The 14952-nt window shown below is 40.2% G+C and overlaps 3 protein-coding genes across 5 annotated transcripts in view; all 3 read left to right on the top strand.

Moving 5' to 3' along the window:
- aqr (aquarius intron-binding spliceosomal factor) overlaps positions 1-3189 on the top strand; it is a 49803-nt gene extending 46614 nt beyond the window's left edge. For all 3 annotated transcript variants that reach the window (XM_053633580.1, XM_053633578.1, XM_053633579.1), the window contains one exon: positions 985-3189. The gene's annotated coding sequence lies outside the window, so the exon portion shown is untranslated. The remainder of the gene's footprint in view (positions 1-984) is intronic.
- A 1391-nt stretch (positions 3190-4580) lies between these two features.
- On the top strand, positions 4581-10042 carry LOC128613041 (actin, alpha cardiac muscle 1-like). Its single transcript, XM_053633582.1, has 6 exons — positions 4581-5870; positions 7036-7360; positions 8006-8167; positions 8261-8452; positions 9304-9485; positions 9563-10042. Exons 1-6 carry the CDS (start codon positions 5697-5699, stop codon positions 9704-9706), a joined length of 1179 nt encoding a protein of 392 aa, XP_053489557.1. The 5' UTR covers positions 4581-5696; the 3' UTR covers positions 9707-10042.
- Positions 10043-10061: 19 nt separating this feature from the next.
- gjd2b (gap junction protein delta 2b) lies at positions 10062-13641 on the top strand. The gene is made up of 2 exons (XM_053633581.1): positions 10062-11590; positions 12073-13641. Exons 1-2 carry the CDS (start codon positions 11520-11522, stop codon positions 12914-12916), a joined length of 915 nt encoding a protein of 304 aa, XP_053489556.1. The 5' UTR covers positions 10062-11519; the 3' UTR covers positions 12917-13641.
- Positions 13642-14952: the final 1311 nt, after the last annotated feature.

The following is a 14952-nucleotide window of genomic DNA, read 5'->3' as shown; positions in this document are numbered from 1 at the left end:
CTTAGGCAGCAGCAGCAGCGACTGTAATATTAATAACCCGGAAAGGCTGTGGAGCTATAATTGTTGTATTTGTGATGGAGAATACCACTGAACACTACAAAAACGTATATTTAATGCATCCTTCTATTTGGTGGACATAGAACATCCTCAACCAGGGTAACATGTACAACAGCAACTTCTGTAAACGTAATAATACAGTTCTACATACAAAGTACTAGGAGTGCTTGTAATCTAAGCATTTTAATCACCTGCATAGTTATGTAGGAGAAGTGGGATTATATTTCTCACAGTGTCAGTCCATTTTGATTTGTCCAGATACCTGACAAGTGTTTGTTATACCTATTATAAACTGTGGCTTATGGCACCGCAGCATTAGGCAGTTTCTTATATTGATCTGACATCTGATTTGCTAGTCGTTTAAGTTTGAAAAGTCAGCAGATAATATACATTACCACAGTCTAGCTTGTTCTACTCTCCTCTTCCACTCAAAAAGATGCCCTTCATATGTGTTAGGGTGTAGGAGAAATGCAGTTGGGACAAATAGCTTGAAACACTCAACACAATTCAAAATGCCATATTTTATCATTTCTAAATGAGCGTAAAGCAACGAGTGGCTGTACAAGGTGTTCAGTTGTTCTGCATGATAGAGTGACAGAAACAGTAAGTGTAATGTTAGGAGTTCGAGTCCCTTAAAGAAACAATGTCCTCTTAGAAAGAGAAAATTCAGTAAACAATCTATTTGACAAGAAAAGATTGTAATTCTGAAAAGAAAGAAAAAAAAAAAACGTATTCAGGGAAACCAAGGAACATAAAGTATCCTTTAAGTGCACTGTGTCATGAAAATGAAAGTTGAACATATCTATGATTACACATCACACTAAGCGCTGATTTCATGAGGTCACAACAAAACATTTTTTCTTAAATAATACACAATGAAATGTGACACAAACATGTATAATAAACCTCCTGTTCTCTACTGTCTAGGATGGCAAACTCCTGTTTATGGACAGTTGTCTGGCTGATTGTGCTGCTAGTGATTGGTTGGCCTCTCAGTATCTTCCTTGGAGGGCTGTATGGTTTCTTCTCCCCCCTGACCGCCTGCCTCGGCTTTGACCGCCTAACAGATCTCCTGATGACGGGAGCCAACCTGGGCAGGACGTGTGCCCAGAACATGAGACATGGCACACCCATGTGCTGAGGATGTAGCATCCTCGCTCACCTTTTATTGTTTTTAATAAGAAAAAAAATCACTTCCAATAGAGATTAAAATTGTTTAAAAACTCTGCAAATTTATATTAAACTGTGATGAATTATAACAGGAATAATTATGGAATTGTAATTATTGCACTTAACTAGATTGTTTACTTAATATATAATTACCTACATGGTTTTAAGATAGCATATAGTCAGAAAATGTCACTCTATTTAGGATTTGTAGTATAGATCAAGCTTTTTGTAATGTTTCTTGTTTAAACTCATTATAAACTCACTCCCTTTGAAAATCTGAAATAAATTTAACTTCACAATTTAACTTAAGTAAAGTAAATATTATTTTAAGCCATTTTTGTTGCTCAGAAATCTTGACCTGTATGTAGAACTCCACAACAGGGTTTACCTTTCAGAGAGAGTTCAAGTCGAAACATTATTCAAAGTTAAGAGCCTGTAACAATCCAAATAACCCTAGAGGATCCTTTCTTTTCCCCTAAAAGCTTCTGTTCGTCTATCGTTTAAGTACAACTACCAAATTTAAACACGTCATTTTGGAGTTCCTTGTCAGAAAAAAAAGGATAGGAGAGGACAGAAAAAGAGGAAAGCAGTAACTTGTTAGCAATGTTACTTTTTGTTATATATCTCAGGTTTTGCTCAGGTTTCTTGTTATCTGTAACTGATACAAAATGAATCTCGTCCTAAATTTAGAACTGTTGAAATATTTAGTTCTCATAAAGGTATTTGACAAACATCAGTCTTCAAAAAGTGCCATTTTTCACCTTTCAGAGAATTAAAACTTCTCTAAAAATTGGAACCTTATCTCTCACTATGAACAGTAGCTTAGCTGTAAAAGCATTTCATGATGGAAAGCTTGTTAGGTATTTGTAAGTGTATTTTATCTTGATGGTCCCAGACTAAAGAGAATTTCTGTGAACATTTTAAGTATTCTCTGTGTTACTTATTTTATTCTTATTGGAGGCACTACGGATGAACGTATGTCTATCTGAGTGTGCTCACTCACACCCCCTAGAGGCTAAGGGTAGAAGGCTGCCCAGAAAGAGGGCATCAGGATCCTGCAGGATATTTTAACATAACACACAACAGCCCTCACTGTTTCAGCCCCTGAAATCTCCTGAAATTTATTATATGACTTATAAACATGTTATTTGATGGGTACCAACTTTGGGCCTTCATAAGATATGCATAAGCATTGCATAAATCTTTTATAAAGAAATGCTAGATGACTTATGTAAGGCTTATCTCAAAATCTGTGAGATTCCATAAAAGTTGATTTGTCGTTACATGAAAGAGCGTTCGATTTGCATTAAGGCTGAACTGTTTGAGACTGTTGTATCTATCATTTTAATCATATCTTGGAAGCGATTATTTTGTCTTTACCAGTACATTCGTGTAAAATTGAGCTGTCCTGTCAATGTATCTTTTGGGACATGTATTTGCTGGACTTTCTATAGGAGCACTGAAAATTGAGTGCTCTTCCACTGAAGTGTTGTTGGTCGATTTGCATTCAGAACCATTATCACTTCTTTATGAAGCCCATATGTCCATGAAATGAATGACTATAATGCACTCAAACTAAAGCGGTATTCAAATTTGCGTTTATAGCACTGATATTAAGCAAAGTGTATACCATCTATAACTTCCTCAAAGAGTTCTGAATGTGCTGAAAAAGGAAAGATTAATCTGCAGGATAAGCAGCCAGATCAACCTACCCATGAATATAATCAAGTGTTGTTCACTCATTTCTCGGTCATGTAAAAAGAAAGTCACAAAACACCTGAGTTTTGACGTAAGACTTTCATAAATTCTCCAGTCCTACTTTAGAAAAGATGTACACAATGGAATGTATGCACAATACAGCGTTACCAAGTTTGCTAATAATGCTTTTGCATGTATAGCATATGTGAAAGATATACTGTACTGTGGTTATATCTATGATTAAAGCCATTTTAATACTTTTTAGCCAAAGTTATAAAAGTAAAGTTCATGTATTAATATGTCAGACACATCACTGCAAGCTATTCTAAGAACATTTACAGCTCCCAAGCATCCAAATCCCCATTCTGACTTATCCAGGATATCCTTGAATATGAAGCAACAAATATGAGCACCACTTGACATTTGTAGATTAAACCATTCATTTTGATTCATGCATATTTCATGATCATTCCAAAGTGCTGTTTAACCTCATTTTCTCACTATTGACTGATGTACCGAGTGACAATAATTCTTTCCAGTGGAACAGTAAGCCCTAATCTTTGAGGAAAATATATCGCTGTTTCACAAAACTTCAAATGCAATATTTATGAGACTTCAGAACGGTACTTAGTCTGATTGCACGTGTTCCATACTAGCCCTCCATACTAGGGCCATACTAGCCCTTATCTAGTTTAGTTTCAGGCTTGTGCTTGTTTTCTTTCCATTCCCCTGACTGTAAAGCAAAGCTGGCAGTGGCTTGCATGGCAGAGAGGACACAGTGGGACATGAAGGATGCGTGTGTGACATGGGCTGAGATTGGGCCCTGGCTGGAAATATTCTATTTCAGTGTGAGATGGAAAGAGGAAACAGGTCCGCCTGTCTTGCTGAGCTGATATGTGGGAGATTTGCAGAGAGGATATGCAACGCCGAGCATCCAATTAACCCCATACCGCTTTTCTAATTTGGCTCTCACATACTCTCCTGTACTGCTGGCTCAGGGAATCTCAGGACTGACTACAGCACCAGACAGTGGAGTAAGTACATCCATGAGTCAACACACTAACTAAACAAATGGGATTTACTTCCTGCGTACATGTGTTTAAATAACAATGGTATGTTCTTACCTATTCTGTCCCCAGACTCCCTTAAAATGTGTCAAGTATATATGCATCAATTTAGTGATCATTATGAATGCTCCAGTGAATAGGTGTGACATGCATCTCTGCCCTGCAATTGTATTTACATAATGTATATGCAATGTGTGTTTACATTATGGATGTGAAGCTTTGCCTGTAGGGAGCCCTGAAGAAAACTCATAGGTCAGGACATATGATAGCATAGTGGAACTAACTGTGCACTTGCAAATAATATTTATATTTAAATGGCTGTGCCCAGAAGAACCATGCCCTAGCAATGGTTCCTAGTGGTGGCATTATATGTACATACAGTGCAAAGGACATTCACAGTATTTACCATCAGTATGTATCCTTGACATATGTACATATAGCTGTAGCATCATAAAAATATGTATGTACATACAAAAGTATGTTAAGTAATTAAAGGACAAAGATGGGAAACAAACAGCTTGAGTAAAACACAATAAAATGCTTTAACTCTGGTTCCTCAAGGGTCCTTTTAATCGTACTATCATATTTTTAAGGGTTCATATTTTTAGTGTTCTAGGTAGAGCATTTCTTTGTTGTTCTTATGCTATTACAGGTCATCACCAAATTATAATCTGTTCTCTTCAAGATGTTAGCAAGACAGGTCAAAAGAAGGAAAGAAAAAAAAGAACAATGATATTCCTTGTCTGTCAAACATCCGTGGGCATGAAATATCACGCTGAGGAAGAACCTCATATGTTCTTCGGCTCTGTGTGCATCTATTCATACATACTACAAAATCAGTGTTCCTCTTTCTAGAAATGAGTTGTGTCTCCTTTAAACAAGTTTATATGGGGAAAAAGAACTCACTTCAAATATGACATAACTATGGTATAGGAATATACCGTAGTTTCAAGCAGAAAGATTCCACTCAATTACAATTATACTCAATTATGCAGACCCTCTAAATATTGTTACAATTATGCTAACCTACTATTTGAGCAAATCTATTTAATCAATGACTTATTACAGTCTTGGATAACACAAACCATAACAAAAGACTTTAAAAAGTGTGTTAATGATATGGCAAGACAATAGGCTGAGCCCCTTTTGTCGTTTTGGACCACACATGCAGCAGGCATTAACACAGCTTGCCATAAAAGGGACACAAGTGTTTCCCCCGAATCCCATCCCTATCCCATTCATAGTGTCACACACCCTCTGATGGCACAAGCATCGACTAAATAAGGACAACGAGCCAAGAAGCACGTCCCACTGGCCGGTATAAAGAGGAGCCTTCACACTCCAGCACACAGCCCCTCTGCCTGAGTGGATCTGGTGAGTGCGCATGCGCAGTACACACAACATGCTTAATGAGACTTTTAATTGTCTGTGCGTCTTTTCCGTCAATTCTGTTGAAACAAAACTAACAAACCAACGTTCAAACCCTAAAACATTATGTTCAAACCCTAAAACTCACACTACTGATGCAAAGCCGAATTAGTAGCTTAACTCACTGACAATAACTGGTTAGAAAAAATAATAGTATACAACAGAAGCAAAAAACTGTATTGTATATTGTATTGTACTGTACTGTGTTTTCCCGTAATTGTGTTTTTGAAAAAGATGTTAATTCATGGAGTCATTAATAGCTGTGATAGTGTTTAAATGTTAGTTTTAATTAATGTTTTTGACTTTGTTAGACTGTCCAATATGTGTGATGATGAGGAGACTACAGCTCTGGTGTGTGATAATGGCTCCGGCTTGGTGAAAAGTGGCTTCGCCGGAGATGACGCACCGAGAGCGGTATTCCCGTCCATCGTCGGGCGCCCACGTCATCAAGTAAAGTTTTCCCTCATTGTTGTGCTTCACATTTATAAGATCTGTTCATATGTGATCAGTCTTAGATGTGTATCTTACACTAAAAAATGTTGGGTTACTGTTACAGCTTAGCTGATTTTAGCTTGTGTCAGGTTGATAATGTGTAGTTACAGTGTAGCATGCGGACCTGAAAGGGAACAGGCGGCTTGCATCTAGAATCATTTTCTGGAACTTTCCACTGTGCCTGTCGAGAACAGCGCAGCAACCAGCAAAGAGGAAGTCTGAAGTAAAAGAAATCAGCCATAACTGCAAGAAATACACGGTTATGTTGACATTTAACTTAATTAAAAAATTAGTTGAACCGTTCAAGCTTATATTCAAAAGGAAATAACTTTTTTCAACGTGTAGTTTGGCTAGCCAATGTTAGCCTGTTGACAAAAAATGCACAAGAAGATGAAAATATGGCTAGAGTTAGCTTTCTGTAATACATTAGACAGTTTACTTGTAGCTAGTTAAAAATTACCTCACATTTTTTCAGGTTCATTTTGATTATGGTTTAGATATTTGTCACTCATAATTTCAAAATGTACACAGATATGATATCAAGTTAGCATGGTCTAGTTGAGTAAAAAAAAAATGCTGCTCATGTTACACACACACACACACACACACACACACACACACACACACACACACACACACACACACACACACACACACACACACACACACACACACACACACACACACACACACACACACACACAGACAGACAGACAGACAGACAGTCTGTAACTAGAGCCAAGCAAATGTACTCATTTTTACCCACAATTTGGGTTTAACAAAAAAAAAAACAACAACACACCCAGCATGTTGCTCCAGCATCCTACCCTAGCCTTGGTGCATTAAAACAATCCAGGCTGGGTCCATATTGGCGCCAGTGCTAGGTTTCCATATTGACCCAAATTGTGTTACACAGCAAATTGTTAGAGTGCAGAGAATGATAGAAATGCCAGCCTTGTTCGTGTAAAATCATAGTATATATGACTTATCAAGTCTTCAGTTTAGTGTATTGTTCTCGCTACTGTATTAATACACTTTTCTGTACAGGGTTCATTGTTATACTAACTGACAGCCCAGGGTTATATGAATGAGCATGAACTGAATCATTTCTGTCGCTTTCCAGGGCGTCATGGTCGGTATGGGACAAAAAGATTCCTATGTGGGTGATGAGGCTCAGAGTAAGAGAGGCATCCTGACCCTGAAGTACCCCATTGAGCATGGCATCATCACCAACTGGGATGATATGGAAAAGATCTGGCACCACACATTCTATAATGAGCTGCGTGTGGCACCTGAGGAGCACCCGACCCTGCTAACTGAGGCTCCTCTCAACCCCAAGGCCAACCGAGAGAAGATGACACAGATCATGTTTGAGACCTTTAATGTGCCTGCCATGTATGTGGCTATCCAAGCCGTGCTCTCCCTCTACGCTTCCGGACGCACAACAGGTTAGACTTGGGTCAGGTTGAGTTGCCAAAGCCATATCAATTTGCCAAAGCCATAGTTATCAACCTGCCAGTGATATATCAACCTCACCTGGTGTCCCACTGAAGCTAAGCAGGGTTGAGGCTGGCCAGTACCTGGATGGGAGACCTCCTGGGGTAAACTAAGGTTGCTGCTGGAAGTGGTATTAGTGAGGCCAGCAGGGGATGCTCACCCTATGGTCTGTGTGGGGCCTAATGCCCCAGTATAGTGATGGTGATGGTGATCCGAAAGACACTATACTGTCTTTCGGATGAGACGTTAAACCGAGGTCCTGACTCTCTGTGGTCATTAAAAGGACACTTCTTGTAAAGAGTAGGGTCCTGGTGAAATTCCCCCATTGGTCCTAATCTTTATCCCTAAATTGGCTACATTACTCTCTCCTCTCCACCAATAGCTGGTGTATGGTGGACGTTCTAGCGCACTATGGCTGCCGTCGTATCATCCAGGTGGATGCTACACACTGGTGGTGGTTGAGGAGATTTCCCCCATACAATGTAAAAGCACTTTGAGTGTCTAGAAAAGTGCTATATGAATGTAACTGTAAAATTATCATAGCCATTGCTGTGCCCTCGAGTAAGCTTAAGTTCATAAAATGCATGCTCTTCTAGGTATCGTGCTTGACTCGGGTGATGGTGTGACCCACAATGTGCCCATTTATGAAGGTTACGCTCTTCCTCATGCCATCATGAGACTGGATCTGGCTGGTCGGGACCTCACAGATTACCTTATGAAAATCCTCACTGAGCGTGGCTACTCCTTTGTAACGACAGGTATGCATTGTGTGTGGAATGTTTGCATCAGGTCACACTCTTTAAAATATCCAGATTTTGTATGAAGAGACCAAACAATCATGTATTCTGCAGCTGAACGTGAGATTGTACGGGACATTAAGGAGAAGCTATGCTATGTGGCATTGGACTTTGAGAATGAGATGGCAACAGCTGCCTCCTCTTCCTCTTTGGAAAAGAGCTATGAGTTGCCTGATGGACAGGTCATCACCATCGGAAACGAAAGATTCCGCTGTCCTGAGACTCTCTTCCAGCCGTCTTTTATAGGTACATTCTACACCAGTCTTGCATTGTGTGTTCATATATGCACCAATCACTGAATGATAAACAGATAATACCTTATAGAAAAAACATGATGAGGCCATTTTCAAGTCATGTCACCAAAAATTTCAAACAAGGTGTCGCTGGTCTCATTAAACCTATTGTGCGGTTATTTTCATCTAATGCAGTGGTGTCCAGTCTCATCCACAAAGGGCTGGTGTGGGTGCAGGTTTTCATTCCAAACAAGCAGGAGCCACAACTTAACAAATTTCACCTGTTTAAACAGCTGTTCTTGGCTTTCAGTAGACAATCAGGTGTGGTTTCTACTTGGTTGGAATGAAAATCTGCACCCACACCAGCCCATTCTGGATAAGGTTAGATACCCCTGATCTAATGTTAAGACATGATAACTAGAAAATACATACAATCATATGAATTACCTGGGACTATTGCATTGCTCTGAGATGGTTTTACATTTTTGTGGATTGTGATACGCTGCTCAGACTTGCTGATCATTATAATAATTAGCTCCTAGAAGTGTGTATATAATTTGTATGTTGCAGTGCAGTGTCAGGTCCAATCCTCAAATGAGACCTTCTTAAAGCATAGGGACACAGGTAACAGATGTTAGTTGGACCAGAATAGCCTAGCTGTGGGGGAAAAGTGTATTATACTGTACTGAATATTTAATTCATCCTCAAACCTGAGGATGTAAGAAATGTTAACTGTTATATGCTTAGGGTTGTGTAAGATAATAGACAATACCTTTTTTGCTGTGTCTAAAACCCACTGGTCATAGGGGACTGATGCTTTCTTTTGTTTATAATCATTAAACTGTTAACTTTTTATTTCCACAGGTATGGAGTCTGCTGGAATTCATGAAACAACATACAACAGCATTATGAAATGTGATATTGACATCCGTAAGGATTTGTATGCCAACAATGTCCTCTCTGGTGGCACCACCATGTATCCTGGTATTGGCGACCGCATGCAAAAGGAAATCACAGCCCTCGCCCCTAGCACAATGAAAATTAAGGTAACTTTTTACTCTATTCTATTCTATTCTGTTCTAGTCTATGGCTTGTATACATTTGACTCTTCTGTTTGTTTTAGATAATTGCTCCTCCTGAGCGTAAGTACTCTGTTTGGATTGGAGGCTCCATCTTGGCCTCCCTTTCCACCTTCCAGCAGATGTGGATCAGTAAACAGGAGTATGATGAGGCTGGACCCTCCATTGTTCATCGAAAGTGCTTTTAAACATTACTGCATTGACCATCTCCACTGCTACACTCAGTCACCTTCGCAGCTACTCATGAATGCATTATTTATAGACGCAAGTGTCATTTTATGTTGCATTGGATTTATAGGTACAGGTTCCCTATTAAACAATGATCTGGATTTATTATGTGCTTGAAATGAAACCTGCTGGGATTTGGAGTAGGCCATGGCAATCTATGGGCTACTCCAACAAGGAGATCATGAATATATGTATCTTATATCTTTCTTCATGTATTAAAAAATTAAACGAAAAATTGAATCCGTGGAGAATTCACTGGAAGATTATAACCAAATATCCCAAGCATGAAGTCATCTGGAAAATGTACCTCATTCTTTTCATTAAGGAAAACCGATTTCCGGTAAACAGCTGTCTTCTTGCTGTCACATTCACACACAAGTAGTTTCTATTTGATCTTATTCTGAGTGGAGTTAGTGATGTTTGCACAAAGTATGCATTAATGGAGATAATCCCAAAACGAAATCAGATATTAATCCCCTGTACGGCTTCTCTGCTGAACCTGGGATAACCTTTCCTTTTTCTACAAAATTTTACACTCTCAGAAAATAAACATTGTACTGAACTGTACCTTCTCTTGTCACTGGGGTTGTACCCTTAAGAGCATATATTTTGTACCTTTCATCTGGAAACGCGCCTTAAAAATTAAGGTAAATAAACGGACTATAATTGGTTTTAGAGCAAAGCGTTAAAGCTACACCACATGCACTTTTTATTGATAAAAGAGACATATTAAAAGAAAAAATAAATGTGTACCTTTGAGGGAACCATTCCAGCCACAAGCATAGGTATAGTTTAGCACCTTTTTTTTCTGAGGGTGTAAAATGCACGTGCACATCTTGGGCGCACCCGAGATACCTTCAAACCAATCTTTAAAAGGATTTTCCGATACGTTTATCTATACCTTAAAATAGTCCGGTTTAAATACATTTGGGTGTGATCGTGCAAGATTTGAGGGTGAAACAAAGGGCGGGGCCGGAGATGACGTGCCTATTTTTATCCACAGCACGGCGATAAAGCGATTAGAGTCTCAGAGCTCCTCGCGTTGAGCCGCTCGCGGTAGCTGCTTAAAACGCATTAGAAATAGTCACAGGGAAAACAAAAAAATAACGGTCTAAGAGAAGTACAATCCAAGAGGACGGGGAATTCCTCAGGGAAGGCGCTCGTGGCCGTGATAGCAACAAGTATGACTTCGAGGAAAAAATAGGACACATCCTGTGTTTAAGCCAATACCAGTTCACTGGCCACCCCCTCTGCAGCCTTCACTCTATTTAGTTTCAGCAGCACTGTGCAAAACTCTGTTCTCCTCCCCGGTGCGTCTGCAGAGCTCAACGCGCGGCACCACTCCTGCGCTTCATCCTCCACACAATTATTGCAAATAAGAATTCTTTTGTATTTGGACAGCTTTTCGCAGACCTATGTGCCCCGTGACGCAGGAAGGACTACTTAAGGGAGATTAGCAAGTGGCGAGGCATTAAATCCAACCTCCCACCAGTCACACACGGCGCGACCTATCAACTTGATCTGAGGATCGAAAATAGGAGGGCTCATATATTAATCAGCACTTCGAACTGGAAGACAAGTAAAAGTAGGATCGCCCGGTGATCCCCTGGCATAGCACCTGGCCAGGGCGCAAGGAAGGAAGGACCGTGATCAATGTCTTCAGCAGATAAAACCGGGCCCATTGGCCAATAATAAGGAGATAGTCTAGTGTTATTTGTTCCCCCGCGGATTGAGTGCGAAGTGCTGTGCGCTCTCGTCTCCGAATGAACAGAAATGGGGGAATGGACCATACTCGAGAGGCTCCTAGAGGCTGCTGTCCAGCAGCACTCTACTATGATAGGAAGGTAAGCCAAAAAGTCATCTCTATTTGTCGAGAGTGAATATCAATTCATTTAAAACTAGGTTTTTGGAGCTGGTATAATAAGTGTACATCATTCACTGGGCGTGCGCAAAGAAGGGCGCTACAGCCCACTTCACTTCTTTTCAAATCAAAAGGTCAATTTATTTCTGAATGTGTTCTAAATAACACTTCATTTAATGCATAACTATTTTATTGAATCTTACAATAAAAATAAAATAATAATAAATAAATAAATAAATGAATAAATAAATACATCCTAGCCACCTGAGCGGTGAGTTTTATGCGCACAGCAGGCAGAGCGCGTTGGTTTCAGCACTGGACAGCTCCCAGCCCTCCTGCTGATCTGTGTTCGCTTTTTCAGTTTTTCACGTTTTTTTCGTCAATAATAGCTCTCATTTTAAATGAATCATGAAAGGGCAGTCGCTTATACATTTTCTATTTCTTTATTTGCTTGTATGCTCTTAGGATCCTACTAACAGTGGTGGTGATCTTCCGGATTCTAATCGTAGCCATAGTTGGAGAGACAGTTTACGACGACGAGCAAACAATGTTTGTGTGTAACGCTTTACAGCCGGGCTGTAACCAAGCGTGCTACGACAAGGCCTTCCCAATCTCACACATAAGATACTGGGTGTTTCAAATCATCATGGTCTGCACCCCGAGCCTTTGCTTCATCACCTACTCGGTTCATCAGTCTGCAAAACAGAAGGAGCGCCGCTACTCCACCGTGTATCTCACCGTGGATAAGGAACAGGACTCACTGAAGCGGGAGGATAGCAAAAAGATAAAGAACACGATCGGGAACGGAGTTCTGCAGAACGCTGAGAACACCACTAAAGAGGCCGAACCCGACTGCTTGGAGGTCAAAGAAATGCACAACGCGAATATGCGGACTGCCAAGTCCAAAATGAGGCGCCAGGAGGGCATCTCCAGGTTTTACATCATCCAGGTGGTTTTCAGAAACGCCCTGGAAATCGGCTTCCTAGTGGGCCAGTACTTCCTGTACGGATTCAATGTTCCCGCCGTGTACGAGTGCGACCGGTACCCGTGCATTAAGGAGGTCGAGTGCTACGTGTCCAGGCCCACGGAGAAAACGGTCTTTCTCGTGTTCATGTTTGCTGTCAGCGGCTTCTGTGTGATGCTCAATCTGGCCGAGCTCAATCATCTGGGCTGGAGGAAAATCAAAGCAGCTGTAAGGGGCGTGCAGGCCCGAAGAAAGTCCATCTACGAGATCAGAAACAAGGATTTGCCCCGCCTGAGCGTACCCAATTTCGGCCGCACTCAGTCCAGTGACTCTGCTTACGTGTAGCTCCATATATCCAAGTATCCAACACACATGGACGACTCTGCTCGCCGCTATAACGTGTCATCAGTTAAAGGAGTGGGTAATTGGGTTTTTTTTTTGTTTGTTTGTTTGTTTGTTTTCTGTTTTCTAGTCCTTTAAGGACGGCGTGGAGGATGACTGACACGTTTGCCCTGATGCGACTTTTCTCCGTGGCATTTGGAGCACAAGGACAGAGTACACCGCGCATTTACTCTCATGTGGGCCGCTTTGCTGTACTTGAAGAGAGTAAATGCGTTTTGCACTAAATAAAGATAACACCCGGGCCACGCACATCTCTCATTGTGCTGTTAACGGTGTTGTAAGCGATTTTTTCCACCGGCTTTTCCCTCTCTCATCATTACATTTTAGCTCTACGACGCACAGCAGGTGACTAACTCCTCATTCAGCCTATAAAATGAGCTCGAATAGTCTGTGGGACGAATGATTTATATTTTTTAATATAATATATAATACACGTTTTCGTTTTTGTTGCCTGTGTTGCACCGCTGACCTTAATGTATGTAACCATTCCAGAGCTTTAGTGGATTTGCTGCAAACGCTTACCTTAATTTTGAACCCACCAAAGCGCCCAAGGCTTTCATCTGTAAAGTGTTTTTATTTCTTTCGTGTAATTAAGTGCCATACTTGTAAATAAGATGCATATGTATACATACACACACACACACACACATATATATATATATATATAAATCTCTAATAATAATATTTATTATTATAGACATTATGAAAACGGATTCCTTGCTCGGATTGCTAAACACCGCCCAGGTTTGCTTGAACTCTATTCGTTGTGATTTAAATGGAGAAAAAAAAAAGAAAAAAGTATATTCGGCATTTTTCTCTTTCATCTTGAAACTGAAAAAAATGACCGAAAAATAAAGTGCTGGTCTTTTTTTTTTTGTACACAGTAATATCTTTATTCGCCATAATAAGTGATCACAAAAATGATAGCACACATATTTTATAACAAATTATATATTATATAACGGAAAATCAAAATATGGACAATGAGAACTTCCTCTGGTGCTACATTTTTTCGACCTATCAGTTGTCTGTGTAACCAAGGAAAATAAGGAAGAAAAAAATATTTTCATCAGAGCAAATAAGTGAGATAAATACCTACACACCACAGGCGTCTGGAGCCCTGAGGCTTTCTCTGCATCTCTCTGTGACCTGGCATGCGTCTATCTCAGGCACTAAGAAAGAAATGTGCTGCATTAAGTGTCAGTATGAGGTATGAAACCTGATTTGATTGAAATCTCACTCTTGTCAGTAATGTTAGGGATTTCATATATTTAAATAACGTTCGTTTCCATCTATTCCGAATGCGCTTCACAGCTGTGACCTGGGAAATATATTGATTGAGTCTATCCAAAATTTCACACTCAGTATTTTCCAGTTATCAGGACTTTTTTTTATACAGTTTGAATTCTAAGGTCACGTAAAGAGCTGCATGTTTAAGAAAGCATATTAGAGAGCATTAGGATGTTGTCGAGGAATTGCGGGGTCTCGGCTGCTTTTGCTTGGGAGTTGGTCTTTTCCCCCTTTTTCTGTTCCTGTCTTTTTTTGTTGCGTAAGAAATATTGCAATGTAGTGTCTTCGGATATTCGCTCTTCCTGAAGGTCAGGAGAAAATAGAAACATTAAGTACAAGTTGACCGCAGTGTGGGGACTGAGCATCAAGGATGATCTGGGGACTCGCTCACTGCAGCATCTGCCATAATGACCCTGCAATGCAAGACTGAAGATGGAGGAGCTGGTAACTCTCAACATCAATCTTCAACCCCAAAGAGATGTTACACATTTCCAAAGCTCAGAAACTAACTCATAAACAATGCTACAGGGAAGAAAAGCGTAACGTGCCTGGTCGGCCGGACAGTGCAATGCAACACTCAGCCTTTTTTTCCTCCTCCCCTTTCTCTCCTATGACCAACATTCCAAGACTGCATTCATCTTGAATCAGTGAGATACACATAGACTTTACTGAGAAACTGTCATGAGAGC

This window comes from Ictalurus furcatus, chromosome 9 (assembly GCF_023375685.1).
Source record: "Ictalurus furcatus strain D&B chromosome 9, Billie_1.0, whole genome shotgun sequence".
NCBI lineage: Eukaryota > Metazoa > Chordata > Actinopteri > Siluriformes > Ictaluridae > Ictalurus > Ictalurus furcatus.
Note: the sequence above shows the minus strand (reverse complement) of the source record. Positions and strands in the feature narration are given on the sequence as shown.

Excerpts from the sequence above, each read along its gene's own strand:
- LOC128613041 (XM_053633582.1), top strand. The coding sequence starts at position 5,697 with ATGTTAGTTTTAATTAATGTTTTTGACTTTGTTAGACTGTCCAATATG. Across the intron at positions 7,361-8,005 it reads CGCTTCCGGACGCACAACAG|GTATCGTGCTTGACTCGGGT; the intron begins GTTAGACTTGGG and ends ATGCTCTTCTAG. Across the intron at positions 9,486-9,562 it reads CTAGCACAATGAAAATTAAG|ATAATTGCTCCTCCTGAGCG; the intron begins GTAACTTTTTAC and ends TGTTTGTTTTAG.
- gjd2b (XM_053633581.1), top strand. The coding sequence starts at position 11,520 with ATGGGGGAATGGACCATACTCGAGAGGCTCCTAGAGGCTGCTGTCCAG. Across the intron at positions 11,591-12,072 it reads CACTCTACTATGATAGGAAG|GATCCTACTAACAGTGGTGG; the intron begins GTAAGCCAAAAA and ends GTATGCTCTTAG.